The sequence below is a fragment of the Macrotis lagotis genome, chromosome 1, assembly GCF_037893015.1.
Source record: "Macrotis lagotis isolate mMagLag1 chromosome 1, bilby.v1.9.chrom.fasta, whole genome shotgun sequence".
Classification (NCBI taxonomy): Eukaryota; Metazoa; Chordata; class Mammalia; order Peramelemorphia; family Peramelidae; genus Macrotis; species Macrotis lagotis.
In genome coordinates this window covers 367,358,496-367,374,630 of record NC_133658.1, presented here as the reverse complement: position 1 = coordinate 367,374,630, position 16,135 = coordinate 367,358,496, and the positions used below count along the sequence as shown (strand labels likewise).

The 16,135-nt window shown below is 32.3% G+C and overlaps 1 protein-coding gene across 4 annotated transcripts in view; it reads left to right on the top strand.

The window, feature by feature from the left end:
• SFXN1 (sideroflexin 1) overlaps positions 1-15,769 on the top strand; it is a 39,816-nt gene extending 24,047 nt beyond the window's left edge. For all 4 annotated transcript variants that reach the window (XM_074212377.1, XM_074212378.1, XM_074212379.1 and 1 more), the window contains 6 exons: positions 428-513; positions 1,508-1,635; positions 5,021-5,070; positions 11,623-11,672; positions 12,016-12,063; positions 13,425-15,769. In XM_074212377.1, coding sequence (XP_074068478.1) covers positions 428-513; positions 1,508-1,635; positions 5,021-5,070; positions 11,623-11,672; positions 12,016-12,063; positions 13,425-13,521 — 459 coding nt within the window. In that variant the 3' untranslated portion in view covers positions 13,522-15,769. The remainder of the gene's footprint in view (positions 1-427; positions 514-1,507; positions 1,636-5,020; positions 5,071-11,622; positions 11,673-12,015; positions 12,064-13,424) is intronic.
• Positions 15,770-16,135: the final 366 nt, after the last annotated feature.

The following is a 16,135-nucleotide window of genomic DNA, read 5'->3' as shown; positions in this document are numbered from 1 at the left end:
TTCTGTTTATCCTCACATACATAATCAAAGTAAGAGAGAATATGATTTTTACTTCTCCTGGCAGCAGGTTCTGCCTTCCTACCCCATAACTCATCCTTGTTGCTTTCTTGATGGTGGTATTAGGACTCTATTCTTCCTCAGATCTTTTTTCTCTTAGTATTTTATACATGCACTTATCTTTATTATATATTCATTTTTGCCATCCATACTGACTTTTAGGTTCCATTAGGACAGGAATTCTTGTTCTTTTGTCTTTATCTTCCTTAATATCTAGGATGGATCTTTGTACATAGAAGGGAATTAATAAGTCAGCTAAATTCAGTGAGCTAAATTAAATTAAATTTATGGGATTATAATTTTAAATACTGTTTTTAGGGAAAACCATTACAGAGATATTAAAATGATTTTGAAATTTTCTTTTCTTTAGCATGTCTCTCCCCTTATAGGACGTTTGGTTCCTTTTGCTGCTGTAGCTGCTGCTAATTGCATTAATATTCCATTAATGAGACAAAGGTAAGATTATTATTCTCTTTGAATAGATGTGTTTTTTCTTATACATAAGATTATGTTGGGAAGTATGCACTATCTTGTGTTGGGTAGTAGGCACCATTTCTTTTAATAAGTTTTAGTGCCCTCAATAAAAAAAAGTGTTTTGAGACATAAATTTAGTTATGTAAGACATTAGATCAAGGCAAAATAAGTCTGCTGCCGAAAACATTTTTAAAAATTCCTAGTGTATATTTTAAGATTAAAATAATATTAATTCATATCTTTGGAAGTATTTTTTTAGAACTGGCAAAAGTTAAAGAAGAAAGAACGAGAAAAGGCATTTTGGATCGGATTACAAGCACCAGGGTAAAAGTGAGATTTAGAACTTTAGTGTTAGTAACTGTTAAGAGATCCTGTTGTATCCACTAGTAGACTATGTAAATTTTTCTATCAGTATGGAAAGGGTTAAATCATTGTTTAGGTAATTTTAATGAGGAAACTCCCTTTACCAAAAGAGATTGAAAACTGCTTTATGGTGGGGAACCTTAGAGAATTTCCTGAAGCATTAAGATATTGAAGGACTTTCTCACACCCAGTATGTGACCAACAAGTTCTCTTTTCTCTAAAGTCAACTCTATCCACAACCCCATACCTGCCTCTAAGGTGTTATATCCAATTTTTCTATAAGAGTTTAATCTTAACCTTAAAGTGGCATGTTATTAATGAAATTCTTTTTGGGTCAATGTAAGAGTTTAAAGACAATACATATATATATATGTATATATATATACATATATATATGTATATATATATATGTATGTATATGTATAATATTTTCTTTTTCTCTCATACCTAAATTAAATTTTGTAATATTTTGAAAAATGAATATAACACTTTCCTGACAGATACTTCACAAATGTGTGTTTAGGTCTTTAAAAGATTGGATATTTACTAAATATATTAATTTTAGTCCCCAAAATGCAAAGGTATATGTAAACTTTTTATTGTTTTTCTACAGGGAACTCAAAGTTGGTATTCCTGTAACAGATGAAAATGGAAACCGATTAGGTGAATCAGTCAATGCTGCACAACAAGCTATTGCACAAGTGGTTGTTTCAAGAATTCTAATGGCAGCGCCTGGCATGGGTTAGTGCAGTTCATTAAATAACTTCAGCATTTTTCCTTTTTTAGGCAAGGGGGAGGTGGGATTTTAAAAAAAATAACTTTTAACAGAAATGTCTAAATTTAAGGGAAAGAGTTAATTGTTGCTTATGAATAATTTGGCCCAAGTAGAATTTCAAGGATTGTGGCCCAAACTAGGTCTCTTAAAGGATTCTTTTCTAAAGATCTATTAAAGGTTCTAAATTAGTTTTAACTTAGACTTGGAATCCATTTAACCTAGAAATTAGCCTATTTTGATTATAAATCATTTGGGTGTTCATCAGTCCATATGTAGAACCACCCCAGAACATAGCTACAGTTTAGTCTGAAACAAAATGCTATCATAGTGTGGAATTCACTGCACAGCTGCTGGACCCAGTGCTAGTCATAAAAGAGATGTCTGAAGCTTTCTTTTAATGAGTAATGAAAAAAAATTTTTAACTGAATGGATACTGTTCCATTCAATTTAGATATTGTTTATATTATACAGGATATTTAGAACACTTCATTGTTAAATTTTCTTTTTATTGAGAATGTGAGTCCTAATAGAAATTTTCCTCATGAATGCCACATTAGGAGAGTTCCCTCCTTGCATTAAAGCTCTTCTCTGACCTTTTCATATTTATACTGTTTAACTCCTATGTATTCTCTGATGAACACTGAGGTACATCTGTTCGTTCCAATTCTTTCCCCCCATCATCAGTCTATTAGACTTTTTTATAATAGCAGTATGGGAGCATAATGATAAGAATTGATCCAGTAAGAGCTCAACACCATATGTAGGGTTTCTCACCTCTGTAGATTCTCTGAACATAGTTTGTTCTATATCTAATCATGGTCATACCATATACATAAACTCTCTGATGTCTTTGTAAATTGAATTATTAATTTAGTTTTCCACATCTAGATTATTTGTAGTTCTTCTATGTGAACATTGTTGAACATGTTTTTTCCTTTCATGTAATTGCTCTCGCCAGGGGAGAGGTGATCTGATTCTTTAATGAAAACTTTCATCATAATGAATCTGCACTTAAGTTCTTTCATTTTGGAAGATAGTATCATTTTACCAAGAAAATTATTTATTAATATCATTTTTTTTTTGTCTTTAAACTACTTAATCTCCAGAGAGCATAGATTTTCAAACTACTAGTAAAACATTTTGAAGCTCTGGAAAGTTACTATAACTGCTATAAAACTGTTGATTGGGATTGAGATAACCTTGTATTGTCCCTAGATAATGTTTTAAAAGAATTTAGCACATTAGTGGGGCGGCTAGGTGGTGCAGTGGATAAAGCACTGGCCCTGGAGTCAGGAGTACCTGGGTTCAAATCTGGTCTCAAACATATAATAATGACCTAGCTGTGTGGCCTTGGGCAAGCCACTTAACCCCATTTGCCTTGCAAAACCTAAAAAAAAAAAAAGAATTAACACATTAGCCCACTCACTTTTTTTTTACTGAATATTTCTGAAGAAAGTTTCTCAGCAGCCTTTACAAAAGAAAAGAAGGAATTCACTAAAGACTTTAGCTTGTATCTTCAGGTTGAAGTATTAAGTAATATTATTCAAGGGGTGTGCATTTTGCTTAAAAAGATGAGAAAAATAAACCATATTTTTCTGATTTTGTCAGTTATAATTGTGAGATTTTTTTTTAAATAGTGAATTTTTAAAATGAATTCAAGTTTGCCAAGCTGATTCTACACTTAGAAAGTATAGAATTATACTCAAATGACTGTAGAATCTCAATTTGGATGTTTTTTCCATACTAACTAACAATTTCATCCCTACCAACCTACCCATCTTTTATGGTGTTTATCCATGATTTCAAATTAAGTTCAGATAGGGTGCTCTAAGGATCCTGGAGGCCTTTTTCACTTTCTCCTCACATGACAAAGATACCAGTGGAGCACCTAGGGTATCTATTGTCCCTATCCTAGGACCAACTACACCATCTTTTCCAATTGTACATTTCTTTGATAATATCTTTTGCTCCAATTTTTCCTTGAATTTTCTTACTTGTTTTCTTATCTGTTTGCCGTCTGCTTGATAATCATCTTTGATTCTTTGGCACGCTTGTATTTGTCTCATAGCCGTGTAACAACACATACAGTGTATTGCTATTAAAAGTTGAGGCTTTTTTATAATAGCAGTATGGGAGCATAAAAAAAACTTTCAATTTCCTGAAGGCGATCCTGTCCTCTTTAATTTGTCACTTTTTCTTAGAAGTTCATTTGTATTGTCTTTTATATACATACATATAAGAAAATAGTTATATGTTTGATACACTATTGCAACTTTTCTCATTAGTTTCCATATATCATGGGTCACCACAAGAAATTTTTTCAGTTGATATTTTATTTTTCTAATTACATGTTATGAAAGTTTTTCAACATTCATTCACATGTATATGCATATTTTTTTAGGTTTTTTTTGCAAGGCAAATGGGGTTAAGTGGCTTGTCCAAGGCCACACAGCTAGGCAATTATTAAGTGTCTGAGACCAGATTTGAACCCAGGTACTCCTGACTCCAAGGCCAGTGCTTTATCCACTACACCACCTAACCGCCCCCTCTATATGCATATTTTTAAATTACATGATTTCCTTTTATCCTCCCTTCCCACCCTCTTCCCTCAGTGGTGATTACTCAGGTGAACATATTTACACATTAGTAATTTTCAGAGGAATCAGGATTAAGAAAAAAGAAATAAATACATAAGAAAAATTTTTAAAAAGTGAATGTAATGTTCATTCAGAAACTGGGGGTTCTTTTTGTTTTGTTTTGTTTTTTCTTCCTCTGGATGGAACCATAAGAAATAAAATGGGAATTGGAGGGGGCGGAGTATTGTAGAAGCCACAGATAACACTCAAAAGACCTGCAGACAACACAGAAAAAGTTTAGAAACTCAGAAATGCATGGAATTTGTATATTAACCCAAATTTTCAATACGGTCTATATGCAGCCCATAAAAGAAAAAAAAGAAAATTCAGAACTTTTCTCTTGTATAAAGGGAGGGCCAAAATTTTTTACACGGATTTTCCAGATCATGGGGATGCTGCATCCCTAATTCCCAGGAAGGGATAACTGTATAAATTTTATTTATAACTGAATGTCATAGTCTAGAAATACATTCTTAGTATTTTTCCTATATATGGTTAAAGTATAGAATTCTGGAGACTGCAAGGTTCTAGGACCAATGTAAACAACATGTCATCTGCCAACTGAAGCATTTTTTGCACTTTTAACATCTATAAGCAAATGGAATCAGTGTATTTCTTTAGCACATAAGAGAATCCTTTAAGATATCTTTCACTTTTTCATGATTAGATAGCCTAATGTCTATAAAATTTTAAGAACATTTGCCTTTCTTTGCAGCCATCCCTCCATTTATAATGAACACTTTGGAGAAGAAAGCATTCTTAAAAGTAAGTGTATTTGTGGCACTTTTCTGTTGTTTTTATATGTCAAATTTTCCAGACTGTCTCCAGCATTTTCCCTTTCAGTTGAGGAAAGATTAAAAAGTATTTGAATTAAAAATTTTCCTTTTCAAATAAAAAAAGTATTTCTTACTTCCAGAGCACATTTCTAAAGAAATTTGAAAAACTTCAAGAGATGTGATAAGTGTTCAGCAGAAGTTGGAACACTTATGTTGAACTTTAACTATGTTTATGTAAAAATGAAAGGGAGAGAGGGATAGTATTTGTAATTATGATCAGTAATCATAAAAGTTACTCTATAGAACATCCTGAATGAGCAATATCTTTCCTCCTTAAATAATATAATAATACTTCAATAGTCTATCTGATGGCTGCATCAGGAACCAGTACACTATTTTGATGACAGGTGACCCTAATTCTATAAGTTATTATGTGAATCATTTGATTTATTTTGTATTTGAAAACTGAAGTCGTTTGTTTTTTTGATAGAATAGGAACCAGCTCAAGAAAAGCTAAGATTTTATGATTCAGAATAATTTCTACTTCAGTTTTAAGAACAATACTTTTAGAGAAAAGAAACTATTTTTACTTATCATGATGATCCCATTCCCTTAGGATGGTGTTTGTAAAAATTTTTAAGCTTAGAAGTCTGTGCAAGGTACTACAAGAAAAAGATAAAATAAGAATTCTGATCCTTGTCTCTCACACCTCATGATCTAGCCTGCAAGGAGAATATTTAACCAATGTAATCCATAAATATGGTGACAGAATGACTGGAAAAGTTTTTGTGAACATGTCTGTTTTAGTCAGATAAGCTTAGACTCTGAGAACATAAATTTTAGTGTCTGCATGTTTACATGAATGCATATATATCATGTGTATTTATATATATATGTGTGTGTGTATATATATATATATATATATATATATATATATATATATATATATATATACATGTTTTATTATAAATACACACATACTGAAATAGGCTACAATTTCTTTTCAAGAGTTAAGTTACCAGGCTTCTTATTTTTACATTTCTTGAGATAAAATACCATGTACAACTTGGAAGCACCAGGGAAGTCCCAAATATACATGTTATGTACCTCTTTCCCATCACAAAAATAGAAATTTTGTAAAATAAATGTTTCAGAGCAAGGTATGAGTAGATAATATATTCATGGGAACAAGATTATTATATCAGTTCAACTTTTTTGGAAGAAGAAAGGAAGATTGAATTTGACAACTAACCAGCTAGTGTTTAATCCATGATCTAACCAGTGTATGGCTATTCTGAATTTGAAAGTGATTTCTTAAAAGCCATATAATGTTCCACAGCACCATCATGATAATTTTTGCTCTCCTACTCCTTTCTCTCTGCCTCTCAAATTGAGTTCAAGTGAGCGAAGCTATTCAGTAGTTGTTGGCAGAATTTCCCATAGTTCAGCTTTAAAATGATGTAGCAGTGAGCTTTGATTTAACCAGCACCTTCTTCATGTCCAGAGCTGACTTCCAAAAGTCCATCATTTCATAGAGCCTGGCTCAAATGCATTGGAAAGACTTCCAGTCTGCTTTACTAACAGACATGCTTCCATCAACATTGTATTTGACTGCTTTTAAAAGAAATGTGCATTTCTCTTTTCAAGCCTTTATAAAACAGGAAAATATCATTTTTTGGCTAGTTGAAGATAGAGTGGGGGGGCAACTGTGTCAAACAATGAAAGTATTGCTTCATTATTTTCTCTTGACATTTAGAGTTTTGTTCCTTCTGAGTTTCAGTAATAATGGGATGACTATACTTTTGTTACAATATCACTGATGCAAAGAATCTAAAAGTTCATGCAGCCACCAGGTCAAGTGCCTCATTCTGTAGGGGTAAAAACAGACCAGAAAGAATAAGCAACTTGTCCAAGGTCATATTAAGTCCTGAGTAGCAGAAGTAGAACTTGATGCTAAAGTTCTGACTCTGGCAGACCTTCTTTAAATAGAACACAACTGTGTTCATTGGATAATTTCCTTCTCTTGGCAAGTGGAAACTATTTCCCTGAATGAAAAAAAAGCAGGGAAATAAGAACATGTCTTCTAGACCTTTCAGTTTCTTCATCTGTAAAGTGGGGTTAGACTGGATAGTTATTGACCTCTTCTAATTCTAGATCTATGATCTTAGCGATCCCTTTCAACCCATTTATATTAAGCTTCCTGAAAGTTTGTTGCGAAATGAAATGAAGAGTTTTGTTTGTTATCTGTAAAGCACATAATAAATGTTTGTCCTTTCTGGAAGAAGACCATGACATCATGAAGATGATGTCATGAGGAGCACAGGGATTGGATTTCAGTGAGGGGAGTGCTGTGTTAGGTCACCAGCCTCACTTTTTCCTTCAGTGCTAAGATTCAGTGACCAGATATGGATCAGGATGCCTGAATCAGGATTAAGTGATTTGTCCAAGGTCACACAGCTGATTAATGTCAAGTGTTTGAGGCCAGAAAAGAAATCATCTCATGACTTTCTTTGGAAAACATTTCCACTTAGCCTCTTTCTCACTAGGGAAGCAGAGTATATGGTATGGGATCAAAAATTCTAGATCTAGAGTAAGAAGACCTGAGTTTAAATGTATGGTGTAGCCATGAACTTAAAATTTTAACTCCCTGATCACCTGTTTTCTTATTTGCAAAATGAGAGAGTAGGACTACATGAGTTCTGATATCTTCTTTGATAGTTAATTCTTTGGTAATTTAATAAACACATAATTTTTTGTCTAACCTAGTCAAAAGCTTTCCAACTTGCTAAATCCTGCCAGGTATGCCTTTTTGGCATAACTTGTCAGAACCAAGGATCCCCTCTATCCCAGGAAAAAAAGGGTGCAATTTAATAATTGCTTTTTCCCTATTGTATTTTAAACAGGAAGAAATTATTAATGAGTGTTAAATATCTTATTCCATAATTTTCTCATGTATTGTTTCTCTCTGTTTGATGCAGTTTAACATAACTAATCTTAGTTTAGAATTAAATCATAGGTTTTCTAAACTGGATTAAGTCTTAAATCCAGTCCCACATTGGGCAGATGAGGAGGAAACTAAGTTTCAAAGAAGAAAAATTACTTATTCAAAAATCATAAAGGAAGGCAGTAGTAAGGCCTCTATTAGAATTCAAATCTTCTTTGATTTTGCTATGATACAGTAATGTCATAGCTTTTCTAAATGTCAGGGAGCATATTACATTTTTGTATCCTATAGCTTTATATTTCCAAAGGAGGGTTGGGTCCTTAATATGGCTGATGTTATCTCTATTTTTTTAATGTTTTTCAAAATAATTAATTGGAGAAAACATCGAGTGGGAAGGTCACAAGATACTCACTGCACAAATTGGATGTATTTCTGAACATTTTTTCATTAAGAATGATTTCTGGAGCAGCTAGGTGGCGCAGTGGATAGAGCACCAGCCCTGGAGTCAGGAGTACCTGGGTTCAAATCCAGACTCAGACACTTATTAACTACTGTGTGACCTTGGGCAGGTCACTTAACCCCATTGCCTTGCAAAAACCAAAAAAAGGGGGGGGGGATGATTTTCATCACCTTTTTTATAATCTTTCTGATGAACTGTCATTAGTACTAAATTAATAACATTTCAATCAAATAATCATAAGAATTAACTCTAAATTTTAATTTTAAAAATTGTTCCTTCATACAGTTATCCTGACTGTCTATTCATTGTACTGATTAACTCAGTATTTCACACATTACACAGAAGATACCAAGTTACAGGTTTGAGCTCTTAATAACATATGCAGGAGAAATCTCATGTTCCATGAATTTTGACTGAATCCCCTACTTCCTAACAGACTAATAGAGGGAATATGATGTTGAGTCATATTAAAAATGTCTCATTGTTTTATAATTACATAGATTTAGAACTAGAAGGAACTTTTAAAGGCCATCTTTCTTGGTCAGTCTCATCATTTTATAGATCAGGAAACTGAGGCATCAAGAAAATAAGTAATTTGCCCAAGGTTATACAGTGAAGAAGCTTGGATTTGAACCAGGGTCTTGATCTTTTGTCTTTGTACACAAAGTATGACACATTTAATTTAAATTCAGGTTAGGTAGAGTTTGAGATAGTGTTGGAAGGGCTCTAAGAGATCATACAATCTAATGGCTTATTTTTACACAAGAGGAAAATCAGGATAGATAAGTAAATTATTAAATCAGCACCTCAAAACTCACTTTGAGTAGCAGGAACAGTACCATTTTCATTGTGACACAGTACTTCTTAAGATGACTGGAAACTAATCTATAAATGTTACAATTTCTACTATTTATGTTAGTAATCAATATTTACCCTATATCTCAAAAGTTGTTCCTTACATATTTAAGAAAAATGGAAAGTTTATTGAAAAGAATTTTAATTCTTTAATTCCAAAGATTTAGGTCACCATCATTAACTTTTAAATCTCCTATGTTTTGTTTTTTTAATATGATAGTGAATAAAAAGGAGCTAATTAAATTGAAAAGACAAAGGGTAAAGTAAAAAATGATTAAACAGTGATGACTTACTTTTAAAGTGGTTTGAAACACTTTCAAATACTCAAAAGCAACCTTTTTTAAAAAGTTATATAATTCAAATGACAATGAGATCTATAACACTCATTAGGAATGTGTAGTCAAAGAAAAGCAATTCAGTAAAACTTTATCAAGTACCAACTCTGTGCAAGTTATTCTACTAAACTGTATATATCAAGTCAAAAATGAAACAGTCCTGAGGAAAGTTAACATTCTAATATAAGTACATATTAAATACCCAAATAAGAGCACAGCATTGTTAAGAAGAAAGTACTTTACATCTCTGGGACTAGGGAAGTCTTCATGTAGGAAGATAAAAATTCACAGAGATGAGAAATTCCCAGCTGGACTGGAAAAATAAATTGGAGTCTGTTTGTATTGTACTTCAGATGTTGCTTGTGGAATTTAGGGGCAATATAGATCTAGTGAATTCTACTGTCAGCCTGTGCCTTAAAATATTTTTGGCAGCTGTGTAGAGGGTTCATTTAAGAAGTGAAAGCCTGGAAGCAAGGATACCAAATAGGAGGGAACTGAGGCAGGAACCATACAAGGAGAAAGAAGGGACCAGACGCATGATAAGCATCCTTAACTTTCCATCACACAGTACCCACAATTAGTGTTTTTTGCATGATGAATGTCCTGAATTTTTTTTAAGCTTTTCTATGCTGATTTATTAAGTCCTTAGCTTTTTCCAGCACACATAGCAACCACAATTAATGAGATGTTGTGTTTTTCCCAGAATTCTCTAAGATCAGTTCTAATTGTTGTCTTTTGCACAATAAGATATTAATTTGGGGGGTGGCTAGGTGGCGCAGTGGAGAGATCACTGGCCCTGCAGTCAGGAGTTCAAATCCAGCCTCAGACACTTAATAATTACCTAGCCGTGGGGCCTTGGGCAAGCCACTTAACCCTATTGGCCTTAGAATAACCTAAAAAAAAATTAATTTGACAACTTATACAGAACACAAGATGAAATTTTATTGTCTTTTGACCAAGTCACTACATAGACCTGGGACAAGCTCATCTTGGGAATTAAATGTCATTGTCCTGCCTTCTGTCTCATGTATCTGAAAACTCCTACAGGGAAATCTGGGACTAATCATTGGCAGTGGCTAACCCAGATCTAATTATTTACCTGATTCTCCAATATTTTTGGAAAACCTGCCTCAATTCTCAGTTTTAATTTATAGTGAAACCAGTTAACAATTGATTTAGTGCCTACTACACATTTAGACCACCCTATATAGAGCCTGACACTATGGTAGGCACTGGAGTCAACTAGTCATAGTAATAATCTCTTTTTCATTTTTACTCCACTGTAGTAACTTTCCTAATTCACACAGATATTTTTGTCTTCATCTTCTCTTCTCACCAAACTTAGAACTGATTCTCAAAACATATCTTTTACTTAGAGTCTGCCTTAACTGTTTTCATTAAAAACAAATTGATTGATTTGTTCTAATCATTTCTGTGTTCCACAAATGTGCATTATTGAGGGATGGATTCATGCTTTTATGGCTATGGTAACAGTTATTAAGTATTTGAACTATGTCTTTTTATTACTTCTTTTATTAACCTAAATTTCAGCAGCCTTTTGCTTCCTTAACAAAAGACTAGTTACTTCACTTAACTATATTTTCATTATCAAAACAATTAACAACAAAAAGATGTGATGAACATTACTTACACATTGATGACATCAATCATAATGAAATGAATCAAAATTAATTTGTGACTTAATTGCAGCACAGATTTTATATATCCAAGAATTAATTGACTTGTGGTATTAAAGGTCATTTGACCTTTGATTACTTATCCAATTGTAGATTTTCGATGAGTATAAGAGGTCTGAGTTGATAGCTGTCAGTATTATTTAAAAAATTTGTATATTGACTGTCCCAGATTTGATCTTTCTTCAACATAAGAAATTGTCCCCAAATATTAGGTACAAAAGAATTTGATTGTAATTTGCTTCTACTGCAGAGATTCCCCTGGATGAGTGCACCTATTCAGGTTGGATTAGTTGGCTTCTGGTGAGTAATGCCCTGTTTCCATTGCTTTTAAGGTATTAAGTCAATTGGGGGCATAAAAGATTATAGGGAGGGAAGGGAGAATGAAACAAAGCTGGGTGTCCCATAGTGGACCATACAGGACCGTTCAGGAGAAGCTTAGCATAACTTAGCCACTGCTTATATTAGATAATTTTGTATATTATTTATTTTAAAGAAGTATTTTGAAAAAAAACATGAAGTTATGTAGATATAGCTATTTAATCACAGTTTAATTTTTTCTAATGAAAATGTCTGTCATGACTGCTCTCTGAAAATAAAACATATCTTCTATGATAAACAAACATTTCTCTTTGTTCTTTTATAGTTTGGTGTTTGCTACACCTCTATGCTGTGCATTGTTTCCCCAGAAAAGGTAATATATTTAGTACTGTTGGATGTTTTATTTGGAGAAATAGAAATTTAGGAAGATTGGAATCTTAATTTAGATTGGATCCAGATTTCTTCTGATAGGAAAGAAGTGCTGGGTTTTGCAGGGACCATGAAAGAATGAGACTAATTTTAATAAGGCATGTATTAACTCAAATACAAATTTGTTTGAAGATTTAAATCAAATCAAATCAAATGCGAGAGAGAGAGAGAGAGAGATACCTTAGTTCATTAGAACTAATAAAGAAAGAGCTGCATCATTATACCTTTATTGAGATTCTTTTTGGATGTGTTCATATGATAAAAAAAACTGATCCTGGCTTCTCAAAGGAAGGTTATATGATAGTCCTATTAATCTAGTAGAAAGCCTTTGGATGTGGTTCTGGTGGTGAGGACTGATCCAACTGCAGAAAAACTTATTACCAAAGAGTTGGTTACCAAATAATGAGTTTTTTTTACTACAGTAGCAGGTAAAGACTGTCCACTAGTGTTGCAGAGAGTCTTAACATTGCTGAAATCATAGGTCTTTGAAATTAATGTTATATAGGAGAACACTAAACTTTGAATCATCTTCACTCAAATATTGTATGACTGGGCAAATCAATTAATTCATGTTTCTAGAATACTTCATTACATACAAAACACTTTCTCCATGACCAAATTGTGAGGAGAGCAGCCTACCTATTAGAATCCTTCTTTTATAGCTTTAGAAGTGCATTTTATCTTTGCTTTTTATAATCACTATTTTGTACTCTGAAAATAAACTGAATTGTTATAATGTGACTTGCTTTTACAATTTATATTTAAGTGAATAAATAAAAATCTTTTCTAGTCATGCTTTTTCTTTAATATGTAGACTAAAGTTTTAGATATTTAGATATTGCAATGCTTTTATTTTTCTGTAGGAATAAGATTCTTTGTTTCTGATCTAGTTATGATAAAAAAAATCTAAATACTGTATATGGGGTATTGCACTAAGTGCTTGAGAAACTAAAATGCTTAGATGAGATATGGACCCTAATTTCATGCAGGTTTCTATCTAAAAAGGAGATAAGATAGATAGAACCGTGTGTGTGTGTGTGTGTGTGTGTGTGTGTGTGTGTGTGTTCAGTAGAAAGAAAACAAAGAGTTATGTGGGCTATGAAAACAGAGAAAATCTCATGGAGAAGATGTTGAGTTTTAAAGGAGAGTAGGAATTCAACAGGAGAAGGGGAAGGAGGATTTTTTTTCCCTCAAAAATCAAATTCAACCTGTATCAATTCATTCTGGACTCCCTGATCTATATGGATGTTTCACTCACTTTCTGAATTCTAGTCCTCATAACTTTACCATTTCTTTTACATTCAGTTCGATGTCTGTTACACGATTGGAGCCAGAATTGAAAGCCAAGATTCAAGAGACCAGTCCTGAACTAGAACGTGTGTACTTTAATAAGGGATTATAAATCGGGAGAAGACTTGAACACTTTAAAGGATAATCATGCAAACCCAAACTCATTATGCCATTTTCAGTAAAAAGAACTCTTGACCTATGTTCTCATAGCTAGTTAACTATTCCATAATATCCAAATTTACCTTATTGACTAAATGTGTAACTTAAAATTATACTTTAATTCAAAAGACCTTGTTATCCTTTTGAGAAAACCCATCCTGTTATTTTCAGGATTGCTGTTTTGAAAGAAAACTTTAACAGCCCACATCCAGCACAAGCCTGGGCACATAGTAGGCACTTAAGAAATATTTGTTGATCAATTGATTCAAAAATGTTTACATTAAATATCAAGCAATGGAAGGTGATTGAAAAACAAAGATCCAGTTTGCATCCCTCTTTTATCAAGAGGATCTCCACAAAAAGGATTCAGAGCAGGCCCGAGATTAAAAGAATAGAATGCTGAAATCATCACTCTTAAATGTAGCCTGCTGCCACCTCTGTTATATGCAACATGGACCCAGATTTCTACTTTTTTTCTTAGGCTCAAATCAAAAGACAGTTCACAGGCCTTTTTGTTTAGTAAAATAAAGGCTAAACCTTATAAGCTCTTTCCTCTTGGTAATTTTTTTTTTCATTTTACAATCATGGATAATGAATTTTTTTGGCATATCCCTTTGTTTTTATATTCCTAAGGAGACATCCACCATCCTTTGGAATATTTACTATTATTTGGAATTACATTACATCATTACTAATTACTTAAATAAATAACATTATTTAAAATCATTTAAAGGTATCAAACTTTTACAATTTATCAAAACAATTTTAAGAGCATATTAAAAACAATGATATTTAATCAAGATTGTCTGATTTTCTAAAATTAATATTACAGCAAGCATTTGTTTATGTGTCCAGATTCTTGTGTTGGCTTCTGTTTCAAGCTCTTGGCTTTCAGAAAGACCCAGAAAACATTGTACTTTGTTCATCAGTTAGTGACTTGCAAACTGTACTTGAATTTCTCTTATTACATTCCATCTTCTGTTTCAATGTAGTCAGTATGCACACCACTCTGTTTATATCATCTATATCAATTGGCAGTGCATATTTGGTGTAAGATTAGACATTAAACTCAAGTTTGTAGATGTTCAAAGTAATAAAAAAATGATTTGAGTGTATCACTGAAAGTAGATTCTTGTTATACAGAGACTAAAAATAGTAAATGTATGGACCTTTAGAAAACAGTAGAATAGTGAGATTTTTACTGTGTAATCAGAGTAAATTTTCTCACAAATGATTTTTTATGTGTTTCTATGTTTTTCATCTGAAAGGATTAACAGCTCTGAAGCTTTAGCCTCCTAGAATGATCCTTACCTCTTATCTCTTCCATCATTCTTTCACTTCACATTTTTATCTTAAAACAGTTTAGATGGAGGAAAAATAGCCTCCCCAAGTGTAGTCTGTCTGACATTGGATAAATTTTATTGCAATAAACATGTCTGTAGCAAAATATGACATTCCACACAGACCTTTGTAGTTTGCTTGGTGGCTCTTTGATTAGTTACATGCATAAGCTCAAATAAAGATGCAAAGTAACCACATATAACATTCATGATGATATACTTCTATTTAAATGAACTGATTTTCATAAATTCCATTTGCTTCAGTTGACCTTGAAATCTTCCCTGGTAATTCATTTGCAACATCTTTTCATTAATCTAACAGATGAGTCATAGTAAGTGTATGTCTTTTCCTAGTAAGAGACATGCATTTATTTGAAAACTGGCAAATTATACACACTAATAAAATATGACCAAAGCACAGATATAAAGAAGATATCATAGATATATATATATGTGTATATATATACACACACATATATATATATAAATATATATATATTTTAAGTTTGTTTATTAAAGCTTCAGACTATTAATGCTTTTCTACAGATCATTTATCTGTACAGTTTCATGGTATTCATAAGAAGAACAAATGAGCATAGCTCAGGCAATTTATGCTGGTCTAATAGAAATAAAACTTTTTTAATTTAAATAAAGTGCAATAAGATCCTAAAGCTGGTAAAGATGAATAGTTTTTAATATTTCTATTAATGCTGTATAAGAGGAATATAATTTTAAGTGATGGCAGTGACTGATATTATTAATTTCAGTATTAGCACAGTGTCTTGCCAATGTTGATGGAGTCAATGTACTATTTAAATTCAACTGGATGAAATAATAAATAAAACTCAAATTGAAATGAAATTGTCTTTTTTTAACTTTGTAGTCCAGATAAATGTAATCTTAAATTTTTGTTAATGGTGCATACATTTCATGCACAATATTCTGAATTGCAATCAGTAGTTTTAAATTCCTGATGAGAAACTAATCTTTATGTTGTGATTCTTTCAAGAATATTTTCTGATAATTCTCCCCATTTCTTTCTTGATGAAATTCTCTTATAACAAAAAAGTTTGTGAAAAGAACTAATTTTTTAAATATTTGAATTCCAGCAAAGCCAATATCCTAAAAGATAGTTAACAGAACAAATCCAAATTCAGTGTGAAGAAATTGAAAGAGAAATAATATTCTTATATTTTCCCTTGGTCAAACTATTTTGTGGTTTAGGAT